Below are 20350 nucleotides of genomic sequence, written 5' to 3'. Positions count from 1 at the left end.
GTGCCAGTGAAGCATAAATACTTTGTAAGGACAGCAGAAATAAGCTACCAGCTGGGCTTAATAAAGCACTCAGATGGCTCTATGCTTTGCCATATATGAACGACCATATAGTGATTGCATTGCAGCATGAATTGACATACAAATAGGTCAAGACCACAACTGCTTTACCACAGTATGCAATGTTTCTACAAGCGTGAAAAATAAAAACAAAAGATCATGTGTTTTGCAGAGCTGCGTGAAGCCACAACAGGTCAGCAAAAGACAACCTTCATCAATATTAATATGGCAATTAATCCACTTCCAGCAGCAGCACCCCTGGGCTCTGTATGCATGAGTGTGTGACTGGACTGATATCTCAGTCTGTGCCAATGCTGACTAGAGTAATAGGAGTTCATTATAGAAAATAACTAGAACACATAACAATATAATGTCACATCAAGGTAGCTCAGTAGTGGGATTACAACTGTTTACAAGTGTCACATGTTGTGGGATAATAGATGGAGATGTATAAAATAAAAATGAAAAGCATGACAACTGAGGACTAAATGTGTTTGCACAAAATATTTTTTTTTAATATAATAGGACTGTTGCACAACATATTATAAACTATCATAACTGGAAAATGCATCAGTATCTAAATAAACTAATGTTCTTTAATTAATTAGATATTTCTAGGTTCTTATTTACATCCCCCCTGTATTTTGTATGTCATTTAGTACAATTACACTTTTTTTTTTTTTTTCATTTTATTAAAAAAATAAATAAAATATTTTTCTTTCTATGTAAATATAGTTGCTTCAGCTATCCTTTACAGTGTGGCAAAAACCTTTTCCACCTTCATGCAGAATGTCCCAAAGTATGGTTTTAACTTTTATATTTTCTTTGAATCGTGATGTGCCACCTCCACAAATATACGCTTTTTACATTTATACATTTAAACTGCTGTTAACAAAAAATTTAAAAATTAAAAATGAAATAAAATAATCAAAATTGCTGTGGTCGTTATTAGGGTGTGTCCCTTCATTCCAGCCGCACTCAGACACAGTTCATATTCAACAGTGTTTCTGGTGGTTTCACATTGCTCAATTAGGTTAATTGAAAGAGCTCATCAATTACGCATGGCCTTCATTGTCAGTGGGCTCACGGGAGCAGTACATGTGGAGACAGAGCAGTCACCACAGCTTGAAATCCAGTGTTAGAGGTTAATCTGCCCATGGTCTCATAGGCTTTGCACAAACTGGGCCAAACTACTGCAGCTTAATACAAATTTAATTACGAGAGTCTATGTTTCTCCCTCTTGTCTCTTAGCACAATGCAGATCACTTACATCAATCAGTTGTGCTTTTCGACCACAGCAGATGAGTTGTAATGATGAAGCCTGTGAGGAATGAGGTGTTCTGAACAAATCATTACAAGCCAATTTGGATAACCATCTCCAACTGTCTGGCAGCACACAAATGTATTTTTGATAGGGCAGTGTGAGGCTTTGAAGTGTGCTGTGACACTATTTATTTGTGTAGTATTTTTTCCCATTCTGACAGACTAAAATATTAACATCATTAATCTCAAGAACATTTAGCTTAGTTTGTGAATTCCATTTTTATTCAATCATCCCACAATTATTTTATTTTACAAAAGAGAATAAATTAGTTTGAATCTAGTCTGAGTTTGGGATAACATAATGCCTTAGTAGAGGTCTACACTATAATTATTTTTTGTCTAAAGGAAAACATGTTCGTATTTGTATCATAGTTATTGTCTATAAAGACCCAACCCAGTTTCAAGCTAAGGTAAATAGTACATGAATAACACTGATTACTAAAATGTACAGGCAAGTCATGCAAATAATGAGAGACCAAAGGAGTGTATGGTAAAATAAAGGTAGCGTACATGTTTGTTTTTGCTTACCTGGTCAGTCATGGTGATGAAAATATGTCTTTCTCTTTGTGGAACAAGTGCTGTAGTTGGAAGCGCCTTTCCCTCCCTGCTTCAGGTCATCTGTGCTGGCTGTAGCCCCGCTGTGCGCACATTTACAACGGCACTAGCAACACAAGCCGCCTCATAAACAAAGAGCACGTTTTTCTCCACAGCATCGCTCACAACAATGTTCCCGTAGCTACAAGAGACAGTCCGCTTTTGGCGCTGCAGAGGAGGAGGAAGCTGCTAAGCGAAGGGAGGTGCAGTACATGGACAATGAGAGTAGGTAGTTGTAGTAATAGGAGGGCTGCTGAAGAGGATGCTACACCTGAGTGGTCTCAGTATGGCATGGACTTGTGGTTGGATGGGCGAAAAGAGCCATGGGCACGTCACCTGCCCCGCGTGTCCGTCCGCTTGTGGAGGTCCCAGTGGCCACATAGAGTCGCCAGCGCGTTTCGTTCCCACCTCCACCACTCAGCACCTGCACCTTTCCCCACTCCTCTCTCTCTTCCTCTCGTGCTCTCTCTCCATCGCCGTGTGCGTGAGGGGGTGCGCCCTTCAGTAAGAAGCCACCAGTGTTTTTGCAGAGTATAGGCAAAGGAGAGCCAAGATGTGTATTGTTTGCACCAGGGGAAATACTAAAGGCTTACTGGTCGTTTTTTGGAAAATACTCCGAATTCTACCGTCGTCCGAATCTGTCAGAACCCGTGTTTTGAAATGTTGTGCCACAGTGTAACCACTAGGGGCAGCCAAAGAGCAGAAACTGGGTTGAACTAGGTTTTTTGACGCCCACCTTACCTGGAACTATCTTGTTTAAGCATTTAACTATTTGTTAAAAAATAAAAATAAAAATGTGTAACTATACGACTTATAGAGAATATAAATTGCATATACATTTTATTTACTTTTGTTTCTTAGTCTTTTTATTTTCAAACTAGGTACCACAACAATGCTGACTTGCAAAGTTCGTGTATTGATCTAGTACTTTATATTCAGCTGTGTAACTGGTGCAGTGAGCAGAGCAAGCTGTCATTCCCCCCACCCCCTGTTAATTTTAGTGAATTGGCAAAACTTTTGGACGGAAAGCATGGAAGAGCCACATGCAGTCATATTCTCATCAGGGAAATCAGTGCAGTTACTAGACCTGACTGTTATGTTCAGCTCCACAGTGCGATCCTTCCACGGTCTGGCTGTGTAATACCTTCAAGTCCACACCGCAGAGTTGTGACCACAACCTCAGCTGTGGTAATAACTGATGTTTCTCTTCATTTAAAAGCATTCAGCTTTTTCCATTCACCCGCATCAATAAAGTTAATTTCATGAATAATTTCATTACCTTTTATACACCCAAAGAGCTTTATTTATCCTGAAATTCAAATGTGACTGAAGCCCGAAACATTTGCTATATTTTTTCATCAAATCACACTTTACTCCATAGCTCCGCATCATTGCACTGTGTTGCTTTTATCAAATTGTCCCTCTTTCCCTGGGCTATAGCGTTTAAGGCTGTTAAATATTGCATCACAAATAAATCAATAGCTCTCACCTATATCTGAGGGAAAAAAAGACCCATCTGTTATAATAACCTTCTTGCCACCAGTATGTACATTATAATCTCTCTCCAGATCATGGCCTCACAGCACCCGTCCCCTGTCTGTCACATGCACAAAGCTGACACACTGCGTACAAATGGGAAAAAACCTCTCTATAGGTTTGCCGCTGTGCTCGCCTTGTATTTTAAGACAGGGCTAGTCTTAATTAAGTCTCATCAGGATGTAATGGTCCTGTTGTGAGAGAAGGATCAGAGAGCAGACAGATGACAAAGATAACTGGTCTAACGAGGCACCAAGATGCTATTGGTGAGAACGAAACAAGAAAAATAACTAAAAGGGTGCCCCCAATTAATAAAGGCTACTGTTCCAAATGTGATTAGAACACTCAGAGGTGCAGGCTAGGATGGAGGTCACAGAGTAAGCAAAGCAAGATTTATAGATACCAATAAGACAGCGGGAGCAAGGTCAGGAAATCCATTGCACATTAATCAAAGTCACACAGCTTTCGAACACGTAAAGCTGAAAATTTAAGGAAATTTCAGTCGTATTTTGTGTCAGATTCAAATTCATGCTACATAGGTCTTGTCTTTCACAACTTAAATAATGCAAAACTTGGAAAGACATTTAAATCGACGCTTCAGATCGGTTTACAGCCTGACAACAAAAATCCAATTACAGCTTCGTTCCAAGTTTATTATGCTGCCGGTCCTTGGCGACTGTGAGAAGCCCATACACTCCTTCAATCACTGTCAGGGATGGCCTTGACTTGTTACAACCAAATTGTCCCATGCCACTCTTTTCCGATGTGATTGTATTGAAATCCCTGTGTACTAAAGAAAAGCAAGGCACTAGGTTTTAATGCATGTCATAAGTCAGGAAACCTCTCCACACAAGGACACACATGTCATTGTAATTTGATGTCGGCCAAGAGCTTTAGTCAGATTTAGAAGAGCCCGATTTAGGTGATATGAGAACATACCAAGACTATTGTTTTAGTTCTTCATCCTTAGATAAACCTGCCACCTCAATATGATGCACCAGATTTTTCATTAATTCAAGTTAGTCTAAAAACTTGGTAATTGTACTTAATTCAGGAATATAATTCATTAAATGTAGTTTGATGCCTACGTAAAACTCAGTTGAATCAATGTCTCAGCTTAACAGAGAGCACTTTTATTAAAATGTGGCGTTTCAATGATGCATGTGAAACAAAAGGGCACACATCATTTACAAACAAAATTACAGATGAACAAACTTTAATGCTTTGCTCATTTATTTTACAGTGTCCTTCCTTGTGATATTTTTTTCCTATCTTTTTCTCCCTTGTGCAGCAATATTTGTTTTGATACAGACTGACCATGCGTGAGATTCACCAGACACATCTTCGTGAAGTATTGAAGAAGTGTGTATTCTGGATGCCAGGCAAGAAAATCCACACAGTGCACATTTAAAACCAAGCCCTCTTATTTGGTAAATGAATACACAGATCGTATGACACCATCACAGCAAACTTCAGGAACCTTCCTGGAATGTGGCCATGTTATATGGTTGTGGCTTTGTAATGAGGTTACAGAGATGCACAGCTAATGTTAGATGTATATTGGTGGTCTGGAAGTACAGTGTAAAGTATTGGGTGCTTAATCAGGCCTGCTTTATTGCAGATGGGGAAGGGCAGTTTAAAAGCTCCTTCGAGACTTTGATTTATGTTTGCGCTGATGGGTTATTTCTGTCACCACGACCTTCTCTGTCTCCAAAAGGGCTAACCAGATCACAGGGTTAGTCCCATCTGGGAGTTTTTATGTTCACTGACCTGGATTTTTGAATAAATATATATACTTTGATATCCCATTTTCCTGTAAACGTTTGTGTTATATAACTACATGGTAACTGAGGTATTGGCTTGAGTTTTATTGCTATGTTGAGTATTTTGTTTATGTGATTCTCTATTATACAGTATGTGAATGAGAGTTATATTGTGTTGCCAGGAGCAGAGGATGTAGTTATGACCACAGAACCATCTCAGCAAACAACTAACTGTGCCCTGCATTAAACATCCAGCAAGCCCACTATTAAAAAGAGAAAACCAAGTTATTTGTTTACACAAAGATGAAATTCAGACACAAGAAGTCACACAAACAAGGCCACATTTAAATAAATGGAGAAAGATTCAATTATTCGATTAGGCAAAAAACAACTGAAAATCTATATATAATATAAGCAGAGTATATCAAAGCACAGAACCTTACAGAGCTCCTGGGAAATATAGACCTCCACCAAGGCATTTATCCTCAATGTTCTGGATAGGACAGTGGCGCAGAATGACCCCTGCATCCATAAACAGCATAATGATTTTGTGTTCGGTAGCTAATATTAACCTGCTTCATACGCTTCACTAAAACAAGGATTTTTGAAGTATGTATTTAACCAAGAAAACACGCCTATTAAACTGCATCTTCCCACTTCTCTAAGACATTTGCATGGCACTGCAGATCAAGATTTGGTGAGTCATATTTGAAAGGAGAGCGGATGTCTCTTTTACAAAGTGTTTTACCGTGTGGGCACTTTACTGAGTCAGATGTGTGAGCGCTTGCTGTGGCATTGAATGGGTCGTGGGCAGGGGGCGTGGCTCATGTGGGGGAGGAGCTGGAGCTATACGCCAGTGCTGCACCGGTTTCTTAAAATGCTTGGTAAGAAAGGTTGGCAGGAGCGCTTGGAGTTGGCGTACAGCTGGTCTTGACAACAGGAAATAGAGCGGAGGATTCCAACATGGCGCCAAGCAAACTAACAGAATAGCAGTGAGAGATGCTACTTCCCAAAGTATAGAAACTCTTGCTTTGACTTTTGGCGGGCTAGAAGTAGTAGTGAAAAGTCCCGGTAAACTAACAGGAGATCCCTCAGAGATAATATATGGTGATAGTACATTAACAAACTCGAGTGAATAATAAGGCAACCAGCTAACTGCAAAAACTAGTGTCGAGCTAATTAGCAATGCAGTAGCTTTTTTGTTGCGTCGGTGAGAAGCTATGGGACCCCGGCAGCGGTGGAGCTGGGAGATGATGAGCCCACAGTTAATGGTGATGCAGAGTAGAGGAGCCACGTAGTACACCAGAAAGGCAGGAACCAGGAAGAACAGCCACTCGTCTCGACCAACTGACCACGTGCAACCGCCCTTAAAGTTGATGTAGGTGACTTTGGGCAGTGCCATGGTGATGGAGATCAGCCAAATGGCAACCACAGCACACAGTCTGTTAGAAAGGAAACAAGATTAGGTTATAGTGATCATATTTTTTCACAGGAAGTCCAAAAAGACACAAGAAAACCATGCAAAAGTAAAAAGATATCCAAGTTTTTGAGTAGTCCAGTAGCATTGCTAAAGTTGCTCTGTGGCAGACCAACCCAGTCAGCAGCTGTCCTGTGCCTTAAAGGTGCACTGTGTCACTTATGTCACCTGTAACTTTGCACAGCAAGATGGATTCTTGCGATATTTCTCAGTTCACAAAATCACTAGAATCCACCTTGGTGTGTGCCTGCTGTAAGGTTAATTGGGCGGTTGGACCAATCACAGAGCAGTATTGAGATTTGTGTAGAGGACAAAGGCAAAGTGCCCAAACCAACCAAACATAGCAATGCCGACATATTGCCGACGTATTTTAGTCTGTTTTAGCATCAATACTGATTAGTTTGTTTATGTTGTTTGTTTGTGATAAACATGCAGAAGGTAAAGTTTTCCAATTGCTTTCATTGAGAGACAGCCAGATTGATATGATGTACAGAACTCAATTCAGATATCATTTTGCTGTGAGCCATCATCACCTTCTTGTCTCCATGGGGCATGTTTTGCGTAGAATGTAGAATGGCATTGAACTTAACTAGCTTCATGAAGCAGTTACAGATCAGATCAGGGGAGAGGTGAGCCAGTTTACAATGAGAATAAATGTTTTTAAGGTAAATAAAAAGCCAGTAAAAACACTTGTAATTGAATAAATGTAAGAAAGATAAGTTAAATGCCATAGTGTGCAACATTCCTGGCAAAGCAATAACATCTCCAAGCAGGTGACAGACCCTCTAACAGATGGGTTACACATTGCACCTTTAAATATTTTCAATGACAAAACACACAATTGCACAAACAAAATCAATTTATGTGTAGTGAATGATACAAATAAAGCTAAAGAACTCAAGACCCATAACTTACACTTGCACAAGGCTGGCAGGTGTACTGGTCAGTGGCGCCACAATCCTGTAGCGCAGCACGGACAGCACAGCCAGACTGAAGATCTCCACCCCAACAGTCACTGAGGTCATGAAGCCCAGGAGCACACAAGTACCACCCCCTAGCTGCCAGTCCTGAAAACTGGCACTGAGCAGCACACAAGGCAGGGTGAGCAGCGCGCCCAGATCAGCCAGGCTCAGGTTCAGTAACAGAACTGAACTGGGCTTAGAACGACTGCGCTGGTTCCTCAACAGCACCAGCCACAGCAACAGGTGTCCCCCCACACCCGCCAACAGGGACACTAGGCTCACAGTGGGCAGAACCACGTGGAATGAGATGGTCGTGTTGGTGGAGACAACGTTGAAGAGAAGGTTCACAATGGCAGGCATGGTGAAGCTTTAGTGTGAGAGAGAAAGAGAGAACAAGATTACAATAAGATTTCTTTTGATTGCAAATTTTTCCTTGTTCTCTATTTATCCAGTCTTGGGACTAGCACAAGTCAAAATGTAGACAAAAATAAAATAATGCTTTTTTGGGGTTTTTTGTTTTGTTCTGTTTTTTGTTTTCATTTTGGATGTTTTTATTTGATTTTGTGATTGCATGATCATCTTTGTCACTTTAATGGGCCTGCTGTCACTCGTTTTTTCGGGAACGTGAAAAATACAGTCTAGTGACCGTGTACACATCATAATTTGTGTCATAATATTGAACATCGCAAACAAACATGACTGATATAAGATTTTATATGCAATATAAAAACTGCATAAACAACTGCATTTTTTTCTTTCAATTGGATCTTAGTAAAAAGCTTAGAGTCTGAAGAGTAAACGAAGCTGAGAAAAATGGTGAGGAATGACTGTGAATAGACACATACTCATTTTAATAATCAACTCTCTCCCATGTTTTATTCATACTGATAATAGTTGGCAGACTGAGATTGCGAGCTCATTGCAGTGACTGACAGACCTGATGATTCAGTGGGGCTGGCCTCTCTCCCCTTAGCTCTCCAGAGACCAGGTAACAAACAGCCCAGCATCTCCACAAACAGAAAAAACACTGAAACTATTCATAATATTTTTGGTTTCCTGGGCATAAATATACAACAGAAATGCAGAGTTGAGTAAGCAGACAACTATAAGTGATTCTTCTTAAACTGTAATGACTACACCTACGCACTGACATTGTGATGGTGTATTTGAATCACTGATTGAGCTTCCCCATCTTAAAAAAAGCATTTGAAAAATCTTAAAGCACTGTTAAAACTCACTGAACATCACAATGGTAAAAAAAATATATACATATAATTTGAAAAAATATAATTTGAAGAAGTAATTTTCAGAATGGATACAATTCAATAAGAAAACACAACTCAGAGAAAAAAAAAAAAATATCTATACACTGATTACTCTATACACTGTTCTAACTGGAACAGTGCATTGGATATTTTCTTACTAAACGAAAAACTCCCATCTTCAGTTTATACCTTGTGAGAGTTTATGCACGTTTTGTTTACAGTTATCATCTGTTTAACTGTGGATTTTGAGTTGACATCACTTTTTCTTTGCAATTTATCAAGGTAGTCAAGTATGGTTGACTTGTCAGATTTAAAAGTGTATCAGTGATGATAAGCGAACCTGAATTCACACTAATATTCTGTTAATAATGTTCTGTAAGAGCCTTTTATTGTTGGAGGGATTTCCAAACACATGGTGGTGGATGTATCATTACTCATTGTGTTAGAGATGAAATCAAAGCAAGATATTGTGTGATCGACAGATGGATGAACAAATGAACAAACATTTAATCATTCATTCATCCATCTGTGCCTCTGCCTCTGTCCAGGGCCAAGTTTCATTCAAACCTGTGTCTCATTTCTCATCGTACTAAAGGTCACTGGTGTTTTGAGTCATTCATTTTAAAAAAAATCAGTTCAGAGCAATGACATGTTTTTGTTCTGTTGGTGACAAAAACAGTTTATGCTCCAATACACACGTCAGATTGGCATGTCAGATTTCACTGTAATTTCACTGGGACTTTTAGATGACACTAAACCAAGACTAGAGCTGGTGACCAAAATACTATCCAAAAAAAGGCATCAAAGTAGGTAAGGCTGATATTTGCAATGGAAAACAGGTGGAGATGTTAACACTAGCTGACTGCTCACTGTAGATGATGGTCCAACACAGCCTGCAGCCTGTCTGTGCTAAATCCCAGGGCTCTGACTGTCTTCCCTGCATTCTGATTTACCATCAAATAAATGCATTGTGCTTTAATTTAAATGCTGAAAGTGGAGCGGAAAAATCACTTCAAACCAGACAAAACTGTCACATCCCAAAACAAGATTAAAATAAACTTTCATCTCCAAATTGCTAAAACATCTTCAATACAATTTCTTAAGATGGAGGTAAAATCTCCAGCGATGCAGGTCAGTGATTTTAAAAAAATCAGCTTGTTTATGAAATTCTAAGTTAAAATTCTGACGTTCTCATAAACCTAACAATAAATAAGCTGTTGTTAAAATTTTTTGTCAATATTTCATTTTGATACACAGCAAATAAAAAAATGTTAAATTCACGGTGTTGGTGTTGTTGTGAGCAAAGTGAAGAAAATCCATATAAGTTTCAACACAGTCAAGAGTTAATTCAACAATGACAGTGCTGTAAAGTAAAATGAGTATTTGTTGATTCACAGTGTTAACGTCAAAAGTGTCTGTTTTGAATATTACACTACATAAGTGTTGGGCTTTTGTAATGTTTCCAGCGGGAGAGCTAGTCATTAATCTGTTGGCTACATTGGGTAAAATAGCAGCAAATTGTACTAAATTAAGAGTAATGTTACTTCAAAAATACTTCTCAAGTCTAATTAAAAAGTAGAAGTCCAAAAAATGTGTTAAGTAGCTAAGAGTAAAAGTATTTGGGGAAAAAAGCTCCTCAAGTAACTTAAGTTAAAAGTAACTGGACAAAACATCTGATTTGTCATTTAAAGTTAATGCAGTTGCGAGGATGAAACATGAAATAGTACTCATGTTTTCACAGTGGGAAGAAAGTACTGTATGTAAATAGTGACTCAAGTAAATGTATTAGGTGACCTAATACATTTACTTGAGTATGGTGCCACCAGAATATATTTACTATATATTTACTTTTTAATTTTTATTCATGGCTCATTAAATATTGCATAGCCCGTTTTGCAAGGTGGTTACTTGAATATGTTATATTTATTCTATTCTATTCTATTCTATATTTTATTTTACCGATCGGTATGGACACATTTCTTGCTGGTTGAGCCTGGACGGCCTTTCTATCTGTGACTGAAGAGGGAAGGACAAAGGTTTTTTATGTCATTGTTGACTCGGCTGAATTTCGTGAACACTTCAAGACACTTGTTCCTCAGACTCTCACAAACTTTACACCTGTATTCAAAGAGCTGTCTACAACATGGATGTGGGGTGTGTCAATAGAAACCCCAAGAGTGAAAGACTGATTCTAGAGGTAAAAAGTTTCTGCAGTGTTAATGTTTCATAATGAGCAGGACTGCCTCTCTTATGAACATTGTTATGTTTATATAATGGAGAGAAAATCTTGTTTCAAACAGTTAGACATGCTCCTCTCATTTTTGGAGATGATCTTGCCTGAATTCCATTCAAAACAAGATCTTGATTCATCCATCGGCTGCTTGCATTGAAAAATCAACTTCAAAAAAAGAAAAAATGACAGTCATTGTGACCAACTGTTGAGGGCACAGAGAATTCCTGCTGTCAGTTGGATTTTGCAAAAACAGTATTGTGTCATATGACTTGTTTAAATTGTGTTGATTGTATGATGTGCATTGTTTTAATACAAGTTAAGTTGAAATGGAATTTTGTGGTGGTTTTCTTTATATTACATTTGAGATTATGAACTAGAATGACCACAGCATTTATACTGTATTTAGTGAAGAAAGAGTTACTGTTGAATAGTGTAACATGAAGAACACTCTACACTATTTCTACTTCATAGTGTTAAAACTGCAATTTAGAGTTATTAGTTTTTCACTATTCACTAGTGTAAAAAAATCTAATCTTAATCAGTGTCAAATTGAACTATGAGGAGTGTCATTACATCACTTTACCAGTGTTGAGCCTTCTACACTTTGGAAGTGTAGTTTTTAACAAATTTTATTGTGGACCCCATATGACATGGTAAAAGTGTTAAAATTAACAATATATGAGTTGAATTAACACTCTTAAATTTGCTGTGTATATTATTTTGTACAATATTGAATTCAAGCATTTTGTGAATATATGAAAGGCATTCAACAACATTCCCTTTATAACCTACTTTATGTTGCATTAGATCAATAAAATGTTCCCTTTAAGTCTAAACATTTGTACCATCAGGTGAGCAAAGCCTGTCCCATGAATATTTAGTGTTTCCATTTGACCCCGGTGCAGCAGAGCAGACAGTGGAAGCTCAAAGCAAACATGGAAAATACAAGAACTGGAGAAGGTTGTGAAATGAGTTGTGACTTACTGTGTATGCAGTGTGCTCCTGGGAATGGCTCTGAACTCTTTCAGCTGAAGCAGAGTGAAGAGACTGAAGCCACACACCTGCACGCCCATCTCTGTGATAGTGACATGCCTGTAACACCATAAAGATACTGAGTACAACATACAGAGGGACAGTACAAGAGGAGGCACAAGATACTACCTACTTAACTACCTAAATGTTTTGCCTAATGCCTAGTTTATTACATCTTATATTACAATCTAATCTCCCATTTTTAATTCTAAGACCTACAACTAGCAGCACTTTTAACTGTTTTTAATGCTAAATATATTTATAACTGTGATTCTGGTAGAAAACTGGTGCCAGTGGTTGTTTTGATAACACATTTGATGCCTGGTGGGTCCTGGAAGAGAGAGACCATAGAAGATTATAGTGTTGCCACAAATTTAATATAAATAAATACATTTGAAATTGTGATGACTCATGATGATTAATCAATAACAAATTCCAAATAAAGTTTTTTGAGGTACCACTCCCCTCCTTGAACCGTCACCTTATCGTGGTGGAGGGGTTTGAGTGCCCGAATGATCCCGGGAGTTATGTTGTCGGGGGCTTCATGCCCCTGGTAGGGTCACCCAAGGCAAACAGGTCCGGGGGGACGGGCCAGACGAAGAACGGTTCAGAAGCCCCATATGATGAGTACACCAGCAAGGCCAGTTACGTCGCCCGGATTGGCGTCACCGGGGCCTCACCCTGGAGCCAGGCCTGGGGTGCGTGCTCGCCAGCGAGCGCCTGGTGGCTGAGCCTCCCCCCACGGGGCCCGGCCGGGCTCAGCCCGAAGGAGCGACGTGGAGCCGTCCTCACGTGGGCCCACCACCCGCGGGAGGATCCATATGGGGCCGGTGCAGAGAGATCTGGGCAGCAGTCGACGGCGGGGGCCTCGGCGACCAGATCTCCGGACATGGAGACTAGCTCTGGGGACATGGAATGTCACCTCGCTGGGGGGGAAGGAGCCTGAGCTTGTGCGGGAGGTTGAGCGGGAGGTCTCACCTCCACGCACAGTTTGGGCTCTGGAACCCAACTCCTTGAGAGGGGCTGGACTCTCCATTTCTCTGGCGTTGGCCGCGGGGAGCGGCGGCGGGCTGGTGTGGTCCTGCTCATTGCCCCACAGCTCATCCGCTGTGTGTTGGAGTTCACCCCGGTGAACGAGAGGGTCGCGTCCCTGCACCTTCGGGTCGGGGACAGGTCTCTCACTGTGGTGTCGGCCTACGGGCCGAACAGCAGTGCTGAGTACCCGGCCTTCTTGGAGTCCTTGGGAGGGGTACTAGACAGTGCACCGACCGGGGACTCCGTTGTTCTCCTGGGGGACTTCAACGCCCACGTGGGCAACGACAGTGACACTTGGAGAGGGGTGATTGGGAGGAACGGCCTCCCTGATCTGAACCCGAGTGGTGTTTTGTTATTGGACTTCTGTGCTAGTCACAGTTTGTCCAAACGAACACCATGTTCGAGCACAAGGGTGTCCATAAGTGCACGTGGCACCAGGACACCCTAGGCCGGAGGTCGATGATCGACTTTGTAGTCGTGTCATCTGACCTCCGGCCGCGTGTCTTGGACACTCGGGTGAAGAGAGGGGCTGAGCTGTCAACTGATCACCACCTGGTCGTGAGTTGGGTTCGCTGGCGGAGGAGGAAGCCGGAAAGACCTGGCAGGCCCAAGCGTGTAGTGAGGGTCTGCTGGGAACGTCTGGCGGAGCCCCCTCTGTCAGAGGTACTTTCAACTCGCACCTTCCATTCCGGGGGAGGCCAGAAATATGGAGTCCGAGTGGGCTTCATTCTCGGCCTCTATTGTCAATGCGGCTGCTCGGAGCTGTGGGCGTAAGGTCTGTGGTGCCTGTCGCGGCGGCAACCCCAGAACCCGGTGGTGGACACTGGAAGTAAGGGATGCTGTCAAGCTGAAGAAGGAGTCCTATCAGGCCTTGCTGGCTCAGGGGACTCCTGAAGCAGCTGACGGGTACCGGCGGGCCAAGCGTGCTGCAGCCTGTGTGGTCGCGGAGGCAAAAACTCGGAGCTGGGAGGAGTTCGGGGAGGCCATGGAGAAGGACTATCGGACGGCCTCAAAGAGATTCTGGCAAACCGTCCGGCGCCTCAGGAGGGGAAAGCAGTTCTTCACCAACACTGTTTACAGTGCGGGGGGAGGGCTGCTGACCTCGACTGGGGACGTTGTCCGGCGGTGGAAGGAATACTTTGAGGATCTCCTCAATCCCACCGTCACGTCTTCCGAGGAGGAGGCCGAGGCTGGGGACTCGGAGGCGGACTCGTCCATCACCCTGGCCAGGGTCACTGAGGTGGTTGGAAAGCTCCTTGGTGGCAACTCCGGGGTTGGATGAGATCCGTCCTGAGTACCTGAAGTCTCTGGATGTTGTGGGGCTGTCTTGGCTGACATGCCTCTTCAACATCGTGTGGCGGTCGGGGACAGTACCTCTGGACTGGCAAACCGGGGTGGTGGTCCCTCTGTATAAGAAGGGGGACCGGAGGGTGTGTTCCAACTATAGGGGGATCACACTTCTCAGCCTTCCCGGTAAGGTCTATGCCAGGGTACTGGAGAGGAGAATCCGGCCAATAGTCGAACCTCGGATTCAGGAAGAGCAGTGTGGTTTTCGTCCTGGCCGTGGAACACTGGACCAGCTCTACACTCTCCATCGGGTGCTCGAGGGTTCATGGGAGTTTGCCCAACCAGTCCACTGTGTTTTGTGGATCTGGAAAAGGCATTCGACCGTGTCCCTCGTGGTGTCCTGTGGGGGGTGCTCTGGGAGTATGGGATCCGGGGCCCTTTGCTAAGGGCTGTCTGGTCCCTGTATGACCGGAGCAGGAGCTGTGTTCGCATTGCCGGCAGTAAGTCAGACCTGTTCTCGGTGCATGTTGGACTCCGCCAGGGCTGCCCTTTGTCACCGGTTCTGTTCATTGTATTCATGGACAGAATTTCTAGGCGCAGTCAGGGGCCGGAGGGGGTCCGGTTTGGGGACCACAGGATTTCATCTCTGCTGTTTGCGGACGATGTTGTTCTGTTGACTTCATCGAACCAGGACCTACAATGTGCACTGGGGCGGTTTGCAGCCGAGTGTGAAGTGGCTGGGATGAAGATCAGCTCTCCTAAGTCTGAGGTCATGGTTCTTGACCGGAAAAAGGTGGCTTGCCCTCTCCGGGTGGGTGGGGAGTCTTTGCCTCAAGTGGAGGAGTTCAAGTATCTCGGGGTCTTGTTCATGAGTGATCAGTGCAGCTTCGGCAGTGATGCGGTCGCTGTATCGGACCATTGTGGTGAAGAGGAAGCTGAGTCGAAAGGCGAAGCTCTCGATTTACCGGTCAGTCTTCGTTCCTACTCTCACCTATGGTCATGAGCTCTGGGTAGTGACCGAAAGGACGAGATCGCGGATACAAGCGCTCGAAATGAGTTTCCTCCACAGGGTGGCTGGGCGCTCCCTTAGAGATAGGGTGAGGAGCTCAGTCACACGGGAGGAGCTCGGAGTAGAGCCGCTGCTCCTCCACGTCGAGAGGAGCCAGTTGAGGTGGCTCGGGCATCTGTTCCAGATGCCTCCTGGACGCCTCCCTTGGGAGGTGTTCCGGGCATGTCCCACCGGGAGGAGGCCCCGGGGAAGACCCAGGACACGCTGGAGGGACTATGTCTCTCGGCTGGCCTGGGAACGCCTCGGGGTCCCCCCGGAGGAGCTGGAAACGTGTCTGGGGTGAAGGAAGTCTGGGAGTCCCTGCTTAGGCTGCTGCCCCCGCGACCCAGCCCCGGATAAGCGGAAGAAAATGGATGGATGGATGGATGGAGGTACCACTGCAGAAAACTGTGTCTCATTACCAAAAAATAAAACACACCCAGCCCATAGCATGCAATTTTTTTGTACATCTTGTGTTATGACGTCTGGTCTGCTCTCTAAATGATAAATATATTTGCTGCTGGTAATACAACTTTAAGCGATAATATGTTTAAAACATTTGGAGGAAAACAAGTCTCTTTATGATTAGGTTAATGTTGTGCTGGGGCTACAATGGTCATAAATATTATACTGCATTATTCACAGTTAAAGACCTTTAGCCTTATGCATAAATCATTTTCATATGTGGCTAGTATCCCATTACTAGGGCAGGAGTCTGCTATGACTTATTAAACAGTGGAGAATCCTATAGTGAACTATAGGCACTGTCTGGAGGAGGTCTAATAAGTCTGTCATCACAGTGCTTTCAGCTTCAGACTGAAGAGGAGACTGGACCCTCACTTGAATCAATATCCTCCTGTAGGTGGGCAATGTGTGAGTCACTCTGCAATCCTAATTCAGGGGCTTACATCATAGAGTCAGAGACATATAAATAGTTGCTGAAAAGTTCAAAGTTTTGTTTTGTTTAGTTTTTTTTTACTTGGCAAAGAAGGTGAGTCCAAAATTTTGACTGACAGCGTGTATACAACATTCAGAGGACTTTTTCCCCATTTAAAATATATGGCCACATTTTTTGATGGCGCTTTTCCACCTTCGAGGCACTCAAAGCGCTTTACAACAAGGCAAGGCAAGTTTATTTGTATAGCACAATTCGTACACAAAGTAATTCAAAGTGCTTTACAGAATAAGAAATACATTAAAATCATAATAAAAACAAATCAGAACATAAATAATCATGAAGATTAAAATTAAAAAAGAGAGACATAAATTGGAAAGTTTCAGTTATATGCACAGTTAAACAGAAATGTTTTGAGCCTGGATTTAAACAGCATCACAGAAGAGGCCTGTCTCACATGTTCAGGAAGACTGTTCCAGGTTTTAGCTGCATGAACCTGAAACGCTGACTCCCCTTGTTTAGTCCTGACTCTGGGCACCAGCAGGAGGCCAGTCCCTGAGGTCCTCAGAGTGCGAGATGGTTCATATGACACTAACATGTCACAGATGTACTTTGGTGCTCGGCCATGGAGAGACTTGTACACAAGCAGAGCTGCTTTAAAGTCTATTCTCTGAGGCACAGGAAGCCAGTGCAGAGACCTGAGCACAGGACTTATGTGCTCGTACTTCCAAGTTCGAGTCAGGACCCGAGCTGCAGCGTTCTGGATGTTCTGCAGCTGTCTCACAGCTCGTTTGGAGAGACCAGTGAGCAGACCATTACAGTAGTCTAACCTACTGGAGACAAACACATGGATAAGTTTCTCCAAGTCTGCTTTAGACAATAAACCTTTGATTTTTACAATGTTTTTTAGATGGTAAAAGGCTGCAGATGTTATTGATTTGATGTGGCTGTTAAAGTTCAAGTCTGAGTCCATTATTACCCCTAGATTTCTTGCCTGATTTGAAGGTTTTAGAGAGAGAGACTGGAGGTGACTGCTGACACTGTCCCTTTGTTTCTGTGGACCAAACACTTATGACTTCAGTCTTGTCAGAGTTTAGCTGGAGAAAGCTGTTTTGCATCCACACACTGATCTGTTGGATGCAGTGACCAAGTGCGTCCACTGGTCCATAGTCTCCTGCTGCCAGGGAGACATAGATCTGAGTGTCATCTGCATAATTGTGGTAGGACACGTTATTGCTGCTTATTAACTGGCCTAATGGCAGCATGTAGAGATTGAACAACAGGGGGCCCAGGATTGACCCCTGAGGCACCCCACAGGTCAGGGCCATGTGATCTGAGACACAGTTTCCTATTTCAACAAAATACTTCCTGTCTTCGAGATAGGACTTGAACCAGTTTAGTACAGTACCAGAGATGCTCACCCAGTCCTCTAGTCTCTGTAAGAGGATCCCATGATCGACAGTGTCAAAAGCAGCATTCAGATCTAATAGGATCAAGACTGAGATTTTGCCTGCATCAGTGGATGTCATTTGTCACCTTGATAAGAGCAGTCTCAATGCTGTGGTGGGCTCTAAAACCTGACTGGAAAACATCAGTGGAGTAGTTCGTTTGGAGAAAGTTCGTAAGCTGTTGGTAAACAGCAAAGGACTACTCACCCATTCACTCACATACCAGTGTACACAGACACTGGGGGTGAGGTGGGTTAAGTGTCTTGCCCAAGGACACAACAACAGCATTCATCTGTGGGAGCTGGAATTGCACTGGTCAACTGTAATGTTAATGTCGAGAATCAAACCGCCAACCTGCAGATCAGTGTACAAACACTCTACCAACTGAGTTACTGCAGCCTAAAATATACTGTTTCAATTGTTAATCGCTATGGCAATGCTCCTAATTACTAGCATCTGATATCCAAGAATAGAACACCACTGGATTGCTACCATCACCATGCAATTTAAAACATTAGATCTATCAAGTTTCATATGTTAAAGATGCATTGCGTGTAACTGTTATGGTGGAGCTTCATCAAATGCTTTCTCCTTGAACATGTTATTCTTTCTTGTGAAATGTTTCACAGTATGGTATTACACCTTTGTATAGAGACTAGAGACTAAACCAGACCTAGTTACAGGTCAGATCCGTGAAGAGGTAACTAAATGTAAGGACGCCCAAGCAAAAACTTACATAGGGCACCTTTAAGTCTCTGGATCCTGATTGACTGTATACCTTCTGTTGAGTGTGTCCTCCTCAGTATCACTTGTAAATCAGTGCAGTTACAAGAGAAGCCCGGTGACTTAGAGGCAAACACAGCAGTCCGTCTTCATTCCCTCTGGCTCAATTATCCGGGCTTGTCTGGCTGTTGTTTGTTGTCTGAAAAATTCACCTCACTTCTACTAAATCTATCAGTGCCTGTACTGCCCTGCACTGACCCAGACTGCTGTGTTAAGAGTCACACACATATATACAACCACACCAATTTGTATTCATAAACCAAAGGGGATATTTTGATTTTTATGGGAAATAATGGTCTAGGTCTGTAGTTCTCTTTTTCACCTAAAGTAAGCTTTACTTCAGATAGTGGTACTCATTAATTCGGCTGAGCAAATACACCTCTTTACTACACAGATGCCAATTATTATATTCCTGTTTTAATAACACTGATGTGTATAATCCTGCAAATTTTTAAACTACTGCAGCAGCTTTTCTAATAGCTTGGTAATTACTTTTTTGTTTTGTAATGTTCTTGTCTGGTTTTAATATCTTGAGTATTATTACCATTTATATTTTGTTATAATATATTGTGATGTGTGAACTACTATATCCAAAACATGTCCCTTGTGGATCAATAAAGTTTGTCTAAGTCTAAGTAAAAGTTCAAAAGTTATCATCAATCAAAATGACATGTTTGCCTGCAGTATCCAATTTATAAACTATTGAATGATGTTTGTTTACATGTTAGATGTTCAAATGTCTGAATCCAGGTGGTTTGTCTAAAACTGAAATAACACTAGAGAGACAGTTTGAACAGTAAAATGAATGGCAGTCTGCCTCCTCAGTTCATGGGCACAGTGAAGTGAATGCTTTAAAGAGCTGAAATACTGCAGCAGATGTCTGAGTGGAGAGGAGTTCACGATAGAGCCAGAGGAATGCGGAGAGACTGTGCCACTCGGCTGCACCGTGCTCATTCTTTTATAGATGAACAAAGGCGATGAGCTGCTCTATGACACCAAGATAGAGGCTATAAACTTTACTGGTTTGCTGCAGCAGTTTCAGTGTAATTAGGCACAACACAGCAGAGGCAAAAACGCCCCATAGATGCTGCTCAATGCATAGGGCTCTGTGGAAATAGGAAAGTATAAAGAATGGCTATCTCATGGGACAAGCAATAATCTCATTCATTGAACCAAATAAGGACTTCCAAATGGGACAATGTCTTTATTTCTAGATTAGATAATTTGAATTTGACCCCTCCTTTCATATCACAAGGAGCAGTGTATCACAACAGGGGCTTTCATTTGATCTTTGTCACAACAAGTAGCAGGAAGATTAGCCTATTGGTTAGTGGTCTTTATTACATACTTTGGCTTCCTCCAATTTTCCAAGGGATTCATGTGTGTGGCAACATGGCCCCTATATGAACTCCATCTAAAAATCAGTAATGGAAATGTTGATTCCCACAACCTGATTATTGGAGCCATACAATCAGTATGAATGGAGGCTAAAAGTTTACTTGACAAATAAATACAAATAAAAAAAAATGTGGTAAGAAATTGTCAACATTCTCCTCCAAACATATGTTCATTTTCAAAGTAATTTGACAGTCCAAACCCATCCAGTGACTCA

General features: G+C 42.3%; 2 protein-coding genes across 3 annotated transcripts in view; both read right to left on the bottom strand.

Annotated features, from left to right (window-relative positions):
- The window catches only part of rem2 (RAS (RAD and GEM)-like GTP binding 2), a 29087-nt gene extending 26682 nt beyond the window's left edge, over positions 1-2405 (bottom strand). The window contains exon 1 of the mRNA XM_020935986.2: positions 1909-2405. Within this exon, the coding sequence (XP_020791645.1) occupies positions 1909-1920 (12 nt within the window). The 5' untranslated portion in view covers positions 1921-2405. The remainder of the gene's footprint in view (positions 1-1908) is intronic.
- Positions 2406-4628: 2223 nt separating this feature from the next.
- si:ch211-119o8.4 (somatostatin receptor type 5) lies at positions 4629-12295 on the bottom strand. 2 transcript variants are annotated; one of them, XM_055152012.1, is made up of 4 exons: positions 12195-12263; positions 8650-8719; positions 7666-8079; positions 4629-6715 (listed from the first exon to the last, which is right to left on the bottom strand). In XM_055152012.1, exons 3-4 carry the CDS (start codon positions 8070-8072, stop codon positions 6034-6036), a joined length of 1089 nt encoding a protein of 362 aa, XP_055007987.1. In that variant the 5' UTR covers positions 8073-8079; positions 8650-8719; positions 12195-12263; the 3' UTR covers positions 4629-6033. The 2 variants fall into 2 exon arrangements, with proteins under 2 accessions (XP_055007987.1, XP_055007986.1); XM_055152011.1 differs by lacking the exon at positions 8650-8719 and having other exon boundaries at positions 12195-12295.
- Positions 12296-20350: the final 8055 nt, after the last annotated feature.

The sequence above is a fragment of the Boleophthalmus pectinirostris genome, unplaced genomic scaffold, assembly GCF_026225935.1.
Source record: "Boleophthalmus pectinirostris isolate CB_2022bp ecotype Guang Dong unplaced genomic scaffold, ASM2622593v1 HiC_scaffold_16, whole genome shotgun sequence".
NCBI classification, from domain to species: domain Eukaryota; kingdom Metazoa; phylum Chordata; class Actinopteri; order Gobiiformes; family Gobiidae; genus Boleophthalmus; species Boleophthalmus pectinirostris.
This window is presented reverse-complemented; position numbering and strand designations above follow the sequence as displayed.

What these genes read in the sequence shown, in the direction of transcription:
- si:ch211-119o8.4 (XM_055152011.1), bottom strand. Translation starts at nt 12,283, where the DNA reads ATGGGCGTGCAGGTGTGTGGCTTCAGTCTCTTCACTCTGCTTCAGCTG. An exon ending in AGGAGCACACTGCATACACA is followed by an intron (nt 8,080 to 12,194) that starts GTAAGTCACAAC and finishes CTCACACTAAAG; the next exon opens with CTTCACCATGCCTGCCATTG. An exon ending in CCTGCCAGCCTTGTGCAAGT is followed by an intron (nt 6,716 to 7,665) that starts GTAAGTTATGGG and finishes CCTTTCTAACAG; the next exon opens with ACTGTGTGCTGTGGTTGCCA.